The sequence below is a fragment of the Sinocyclocheilus rhinocerous genome, unplaced genomic scaffold (genome assembly GCF_001515625.1).
Source record: "Sinocyclocheilus rhinocerous isolate Xijiao unplaced genomic scaffold, SAMN03320098_v1.1 scaffold1249, whole genome shotgun sequence".
Taxonomy (NCBI): domain Eukaryota; kingdom Metazoa; phylum Chordata; class Actinopteri; order Cypriniformes; family Cyprinidae; genus Sinocyclocheilus; species Sinocyclocheilus rhinocerous.
In genome coordinates, this window is record NW_015634049.1 from 60,996 (window position 1) to 69,801 (window position 8,806).

At 36.7% G+C, this 8,806-nt stretch overlaps 1 protein-coding gene across 1 annotated transcript; it reads right to left on the reverse strand.

Annotated features, from left to right (window-relative positions):
* Nucleotides 1-1,346: 1,346 nt before the first annotated feature.
* LOC107745375 (probable serine carboxypeptidase CPVL) lies at nt 1,347-8,806 on the reverse strand. Its single transcript, XM_016559244.1, has 13 exons — nt 8,683-8,806; nt 8,188-8,381; nt 7,834-7,952; nt 7,503-7,617; nt 7,252-7,310; nt 5,568-5,647; nt 5,419-5,485; nt 5,192-5,314; nt 4,842-4,973; nt 4,665-4,763; nt 4,408-4,581; nt 2,199-2,381; nt 1,347-1,538 (listed from the first exon to the last, which is right to left on the reverse strand). The coding sequence occupies exons 2-13, from the start codon at nt 8,366-8,368 to the stop codon at nt 1,434-1,436; spliced, it is 1,437 nt and encodes a 478-aa protein (XP_016414730.1). The 5' UTR covers nt 8,369-8,381; nt 8,683-8,806; the 3' UTR covers nt 1,347-1,433.

The window sequence follows — 8,806 nt, forward strand, 5'->3', positions numbered from 1 at the left end:
AATGATGAGGATTATGATGATGATGATGGATGATGTAAAACCAGTAATGTTTGAATAGGATTGACTGGTTGCAAAAACCTTAATATTATCATGGCCAACAACCAGCAATATAAAAATTGGCATTAAAAAACAAAAAATGTAGCATGAAGTAATACAAGTGCCATATACATTTAAGACATTAACTGTAGAAAACGCGTATATTCATAGGATAAATGCCACAGAGATTTTATAAGTAACAACTACCAATATGAAATATTCGTTTTTTTTTTTGTTTTTTTTTTTTTACAGCCAGCTGTCGCCCCCTGCCGGACACACGAAGAAAATGCTGTTAAAAACACTGAGGACACAAACGGCTGAGAAAAGTTCAAGACACTTCATTAAATATAAATGCGTTTCATTTTTTTGGCATGGTGTGCTATTGGCGAATCTATATATTCTATCTAGCCTATTTTTGATTTCCAATCCTAATATAAAATGAATCTGCTTCCTTCCTGTTAAAGTAGGTCATACCTGTCTTGAATGTCTACCTCTGTTATTTCCTTTCTTGCTTCTTCCTCTCATCTTCTGTATGCACTGAAGCACATCTTTTATTCTACAGTTTACAGTACAGCATTGCACGCCCTGTAAGAAAACTAACATACTAATAGAGGCTGTTATTGGTCACACTTTAGTCTGGGGACTATTTCTCATTATTAACTACTTATTAACTACGACGTCCGTCTCAATAAACTCTTAATTTACTGTTTATTAATAGTAAGGTAGTTGTTAAATTTAGGTATGGGATCGGATTAAGGGATCTAAAATATGGTCATGCAGAATAAGGCATTAATATGTGCTTTGTAAGTACTAACAAACAGCTAACATGCTGGTAATATTCATGCTAAAAACCAACTAGTTAATAGTGAGAATTAAAATAAAGTGTCACTGTTTGTTGTTGTATTTTGCTAGCTGTGCAGATATAAGGAGTGTATAATTATGCTGGCATAGCTAACTAAAAGTAATGATCATCACACTGAATAGATGAAAATATCCATCTGGATTCAAAAGACAACAAGATAGGTAGTACATTATAATCAAATCACACTTTAATCAAAAATTGATCATGTACAATAAAAACATAGCCCCAACACTTAACACAATAAAAATATAACCCCTAACCCTTTTTCATAATAGCACACAGACTTCTGCACTGAAACACACATTACACAACTGAACAATGATTCATTCAGTGGTCACTTTACATCGGGGGTGTCAAAAACTCAATTCCTGGAGGTCCGGAGCCCTGCAGAGTTTTGTTCCAACCCTGTTTTCAAATAAGTCTGAAGGACTTGATTTGTTGGATCAGGTGTGTTTTGTTTAAACTCTGCAGGGCTCCGGCACTCCAGGAATTGAGTTTGACACCCCTGCTTTACATTCTATATGAATTTAGTGTGTCAGTGTGATGAGAATCCATCTGTAGAAAGGAATCTGTCAATCATGTCAAACGATCTCTCTGGTTGGTCATAAGGCAAAATGTGCCCGCCTCCCCTGACAATTACCTACAGAGAAGAAAACAGAGAAATTTGTGATCAGTCAACATTATTTAATATTTAAATAATAACATTTACCAAAATTATTATATTCTAGTTATTATAAATTAAAATATATTTGTTTCTTATCTGCTGACAAGGCTGTGAGCAGATTTTGGAACTGACAATAGTCAGAATGGGTATGGCTTTCAGCCAATGATCATCATTTTAAAATTTAGATTTTGATCATTTAAATACAGGTGCATCTCAATAAATTAGAATGTCGTGGAAAAGTTCATTTATTTCAGTAATTCAAGTCAAATTGTGAAACTCGTGTATTAAATAAATTCAATGCACACAGACTGAAGTAGTTTAAGTCTTTGGTTCTTTTAATTGTGATGATTTTGGCTCACATTTAACAAAAACCCACCAACTCACTATCTCAACAAATTAGAATACTCCATAAGACCAATAAAAAAAAATTGGTGGGTTTTTGTTAAATGTGAGCCAAAATCATCACAATTAAAAGAACCAAAGACTTAAACTACTTCAGTCTGTGTGCATTGAATTTATTTAATACAAAAGTTTCACAATTTGAGTTGAATTACTGAAATAAATGAACTTTTCCACGACATTCTAATTTATTGAGATGCACCTGTATATTGATATAGCAATACTGCAGAACCTCACCTGAAGGAACTCTCCTACTTGTCGCACGTAACCTGCCACTTCAGTATCACTGGGCTGGACTTTCCAGTGGAAGCGCTCTGCTTTTTTATACTCGTCCGCTCCAGACCAGTTCACTGTGGGCAGGAAGCGCTCAGTTAGAGGGGCTGCAACGATGACATCAAGCTGTCCACTGTAGATCAACACCTGCGAACACACGATCAAATCCATCCCACAGATTAATCCTAAGTGAGAGTTTTTATAGCTATGGGGTCTATTCAATTTAAATATTAAGGGACACTACGTTAAAAATACAAGCAATTCAAGTAACTTAACACAAGGCAAAACACTGACCAACTTTATACAGCGAGTTTGGAATATATGATGTGATCTTGAAATTCCACATATTAAATCCACTTCCATAAATTATTCTCCTTGTCAAACTACTCTATCAATATAAAAAATCTGTCCAAAACAATAATCTGATAGTATTTAAGTCATAGCTGGAAATTCGATATAATTTTGCCTGAATAAACAGATTAATTATCAATTAAATAGTTAAAAATAAAGCACTAAAAACTAAAATCAATCATTTGAAATGGCACAGGTTATAAATGTACAATATGAAACAATGGATATTAACCCTATAAAGCCTACTGTATCATATTTGATATGCAAATTTCTAAGGCATCTAAATTATCAGCATGATCAAAACTTTGCTGAAAAAGCAGTTTTACATTGATAGTTTATACTTTTTAGCAAATAAAAGGCCTTTTAGTATAATTCTACAAATGTCCACTTCAGGTCGTGGTACACGTGCCTTTTTGCTGTGAAATCATTTTTAAAGTAAACGTAAGAATAACTTTTATATAGTTGGCAATATTTCAAGACAAACACTTACTCGACTTTAAAGTGCCCCTATTATGGATTTTTGAAAATGACCTTTCATGCAGTGTGTAACACAGCTCTAAGTGAATGAAAACATCCTGCAAAGTTTTAAATCTGAAAGTGCACCGTGTATAAAATTATTGTCTCTCAAAAGAAAGAGTCGACTCTGAATCAATGAAACGAGTCGTTTTTAAAACGAATCCCAAGCCGTTTCATGTTGACATCAACAACACACGAGTTACAAAAACAGTTGGTTATGTCTGTGAAGCTAAATAGCTGGGAAAGAAATCACATGTTTATATTAGATCTGTGTATTAAGTGACAGCAGCATAGTATACAAAACCTATACTGCTGTCTATGCTGTTAAAGTGCCCCTATTATGGATTTTTGAAAATTACCTTTCATGCAGTGTGTAACACAGCTCTAAGTGAATGAAAACATCCTGCAAAGTTTTAAATCTGAAAGTGCACCGTGTATAAAGTTATTGTCTCTCAAAAGAAAGAGTCGACTCTGAATCAATGAAACGAGTCGTTTTTAAAACGAATCCCAAGCCGTTTCATGTTGACGTCAACATGAAACATTAGCAAATTGCCCGCCTACTTGTTGAGTCTTTTCGCGTTGGCCTGAATGAAAATGCAAATTCATTCTTTGCCACTAGTTGTCGCTTTTGGAGCGGTAAAAATAGCTGTTTCCCCGGTAACGTTGTATACGAAGCAGCACTGCCCTCACAAATGCTGCTTTATCAGGCATTACAGGCATGATGAAATGAAAATGAGACCAATCGGACCAATCACCGCAGATTAGCGTCACGCAAAAGAGGGGTTTGGAAAAATGAATCGTTGCGAAAACCTGGCAACCCTGCACCAGACAGAGCTGTCTGCGATTCTTCCTATTGTAAAGTCATGCAGTGTGTAACCTCCTGTCGTCGTTCCATCGTGCAATGTGAACACAGCAACAACTGAATGCTCCCCAATCACGGTAAAAGTGATTGGGTAGCATTCGTTGCGCGAATCGTTTGGGAGTCGTTGAGCAAGTAATGCCGAGTTCACACTGCACGATTTTCAAAGACGTCGCATCACTGTTGGTTTCACACTGAACGACTATCTGGGGTTTGACCTTGCATGCATGTCAACCTGTTGTTGGGGACTCCCAAAATCAAAATATGAACCTTTCATAACCCATAATAGGGGCACTTTAAAGAATCTCAAATTTTGACCCATAATCAATATGGTATTGATATATTGTGCATCCCTAAACCCAAGGATTAAATATGATTAAGGAGTTACTATATAATTTAACAAAGGCCATAAAGCTCCCAACACAAACAATGGGATTGTTTCCTCACTCTATAGTGGTCCATGAGGACGCCCAACCAGGGCTTGATGGACTTCATGACATCCTGAAGCAGATGCTTCTCAACATCTGAGCCATCATTGAATGTAAGATTACCAACGTGGATGGAACGACGGACATCTGGTAGAGTCACAAACGCAGAAAAATACTCCTGATCTGGAGGTTCCTGTTTAGGAAAAAAAACACAGAATGAGACAAACTAGCCATTCAAATCAAGAGAAGTTTGCTTGTAATGAAATGTGTGGGTACCTGACACTGCATGTAGTTGAAGTAGTTGGTGCACCCAGTGACGTTTTGGAAGTATGAGGGATAAGGAACAAGATCACCATTCAGTAAACTATCAAAAACCTGAAGGAGAGACGAGGTGTTTTCAGAACGGATGTAATGAAGAAGCCTCAGTGCCCTGATCTACTGTATCACACTCACCTCAAAGGCCTCCACCCATCTCTGCTCCTGGATGAGTTTGACTCCTGCATCCGTCTGCTGCTGCACATGCTGCCTCTGCAGCTCATCCACGAGACCCGTCTGATAAAGGAAATCTGCATAACCTCCCAGCATCTGAGACAAAGTGGATTAGAGAGATTAAAGTCCGCCCATGAACAGAGGTCAAACTCAAGTCAAATTTATCACAATACATATGGTTTCAAAGCAGCTTTACAAAAAGTCATACTGTAATATTTATAAAGCCTCAGTGCCAATTCAGAGCAGTAGCACTACTGTAAATCATAATTATCTGGCACTTGATGTGTTTTAAAGGAAATATCTTTTTCATTCACCAGTTCAGGGTCACACAGACCATCTCCAATGGCCACTCCTTTGAAGTTGATCTTCACTTTGGCAGAGGGATTGTTCTTGTGGATGTAGTAGCCAATGGCTGGAACATACTTTCCTGCGTATGACTATGGATTTTAAAAGTTAATTATAGTTAACAACACAGTATTTTGACTGTAAAAGAGAATTGGATTCTGATCGCATCAATCCAAAATGAGGTTCTTTTCCTCACCTCGCCTGTAGCGTAGAACGGATTAGACTGGAACTCACTGAATATCTGGAAGAACTGAGTCAAGGCACTGCAAAGGAAAAAAACCCCCAAATATTTAGCACATACATCTCACATTGTCTTAGATATACAGTAAACTTTTGCCATCGTACCTGTACAAGTCTCTGCCCACATCATCCTGGTTTTGGGCGAACCCTCGGTCATCTTCAGTGAAACTCCATCCTGTCCCAACCTTAAAAATAAACCACAAATATCCATTTAAGATATATAATTTAATTAAAACCTGTCATAGATACATTGGTCACACAAACTGTATTAGTATATTTGCAGTAGGGCTGACAAGTGATACAATAAATGTGATTTATTTAATTTATTCAGTTCCTTCTTAAAGAAAGAAATAATGTGTGTAATAATTATATTCTTAGATTCTGTGTGGATAACACACACGACAGAATATATGTGCATCTCTATATAAAGACGCTCAAATGTATGCAACAATGCTCTTTACCTATATCACTTCAGAATTTTTTTTATAAAAAAATAATACAAAAATATTCTTAAATTGCATGAAAAACAAGGGAAATAATACAACAAACTTTCCTAAAGATGTTTTCAGGAATTAAGTGAAAATGACCTGAAAATGTACACAGGGTTTCTGCAGACATGAACAAGTTAAATTTAAGACTTTTTAAGACCTTTTTAATACCACCTTATATGAAATTTAAGACCTAAACGTAAATAATGTTTTGATATATTAAACATAAAACAATGAATACTGATATTTGAAATAATAAAAAAAATGAAAAGATACTTTAAATGTGAAATTAAAACCGCCAGTAGGTGGCAGTAAGTCACTGTTAAGTGAGTCATTGCGACTGAACCGAATCATTTAAACAGTTGATTCATTCAGGAAGGAAACACTGTTGCTCAGAGACGCAAAACAGCGCTGTGGCTTTGTTTGGAATTATTTTTGTTGGCGAAATAGTGCAAAAACAGGCAATATGGTGTCTAAAATGTAAGTCTCTTAATAAAACTTCTAGTTTATTGAACTGTTGTAAAAAATCAATATCACATTTGTATATGGTAATTTTTGGAGAAAAAAAGGCACTCTTCCGTGTGAAATTGATTAATTATATGAAGTGGTATAAATATACACATTTTCTGCCCCCATGTCTTGAATTTGTGATCATTCTGAATGTATTTTAATAGACTGAATCATGCAGTGATCAGGCAGAGCGCTAGACTTCACGTAATGCGTGCACTCTGTAGGTGTTTTGAATGTTTTTTTGCGTCGTGAGAATATTGAGCAAAATAGCTCACTTGTCATGGTGTTATTTAACTATATCATGTTATGAATAAACTAAACATTTTGAATTTTTACCTCAGTGTGTTTCTTCTGAGTTTATGTGTGCTGTCAAGCTCATTTGTTCTGAAGTCTTGAGACAAACAGAGTGAGCCTCAGCGCGAGCTTGTATTCTGTATTCTGCTAACTTACTGCAATTCTCTCTGATGACGCAGTAACTTACCGCGGGGAAGAAAACATATTCGGTCTGTCCAATGATTGTAAAGTCATTAGGTCCGTCAGACTGAAGATATTTTAGCGGTAATGTGACCAAAAATATTTAAGACCCATCGAAAACGAATTTAAGACATTTTAAGACTTTTTAAGGTCTTATATTAGGAAAACGTTATTTAAGACATTTTAAGACTTTTTAAGGACCCGCGGACACCCTGGTACAGATCTAATATATCACATGTGGGAATATTAACTTCGACAGCCCTCATTTGCAGACATATCAATCTGAGTCTGAAATAATTAAAATACACTAAACTCACCGGGTTGTCGATGTAAAGAACAGAGTATCGTGATGTCCAGGGGAAATCCCTATAGCCCACTGCAGAAAGACAGCAAAGGGTTAAAGTCTAAGCTTCCAAGGTAATTTAACACATTGATATCTAAAATGTAGAGTTTCACTATTAAGCAAAAAAAAAACAAACATCTATAATACAATGTTCATAAGACACAGAAAAAACATGCTAATCTCCATCAACATAATGTAACATGGCATACAGGCGTTTGTACTCACATGTGAGGTTCTTATGTACAAAATACGGGCCATGCTCCACAAACAAGCCAAACATGGAGGTGCCTCCAGGTCCTCCCTGCAGCCACAGCAGCACCGGAGCCGTCTCTGGTCTCTCCTAAACACAGAAAATCATGCTACAATAAATAAGTGTGCAGTCAACAGCAGTAACATCACTAAATCAGAAAATAATGCTGTAAACTGTGTCATTTGTTGTGAACGACTTCTGAAAACACCTGACTCAAGTGTTGCCAACTGAGCTACAGTCAGCAGATCAGTCTTATCTTTAGTGCTGTTCATGTGTTACAAAACTAAATGTATAACTTTATACTACCTGGGCAGGGAAGAACCAGAAGAAAAGGTTACTGCTGTAGGTCTTGTTCACAGTGAGATATCCCGAGTAACTTTTGACATTGGCACCAGGAAGGGGTCCCACCAAACTCAGTTTTTTGGCTGCACATCCAAAATACATACATGAAAGCGTATTAGCATATAAATCAGAAACGTCAGTGAATTATGATAGCAGTTATAAATTATTTTATTTTGGACAACCAAGTCAACTGATCTATCAATCCCTCACTAACTTCTCCATACGTTGTGATAGACTGTCTAACTTTCTGTTTAGCAAAAGGCAAATTAAAGTGAAAGAAGAGGAACTGAAATTATTCTAAGCAAACAGCAAGCATGCCTTCTTCTATTTTGCCTTCCTCTAGGTAGGGAGTGAGCATCAGGGGTTTGCCCGGGTCAACTCCAAAACGTGACCCGCTCACACGGTGTGATTTCCTGCAGAAGAACGAGGAACAACCGCGGGAGCTGACAGACTCCAGAACAGCCCAGAGGAACAGTAGCCTCAGCGTTTCCTTCAGCATTGTAGAGGTTCGACTGCAGACAGCAAAGAAATATGACACGGGGATCAATGATCAAGCATGATATTAAAAGGCTCGTATTACCGACTGCCATCTGTCTTTACAAGCCTAAACATATCAGATGAGAATAAAACGACAAATCTCCTGACAGTCTGTCAGTCATGAAAAATAAGGAACGTACGTACAAATATGTTATGCATATAAGAACAGAAATGAGTAATTAGTAAGTAATAGACTTAAGGTTACTATCAAATCAAATACTTGATCATCATTTATGTACATCTTGTTTTTCTGATCAATAATAATAATAGCGTTACCTTGAAGCCAGATGCCAATCAAAATCCAGAAGCCGTTTGCATCGGCATATGAAACTGAAGTACAGTAAATACAGATCGGCTTGTTATCACGCTTTGTATGTGTTGCAGTCACATGACTATGGGC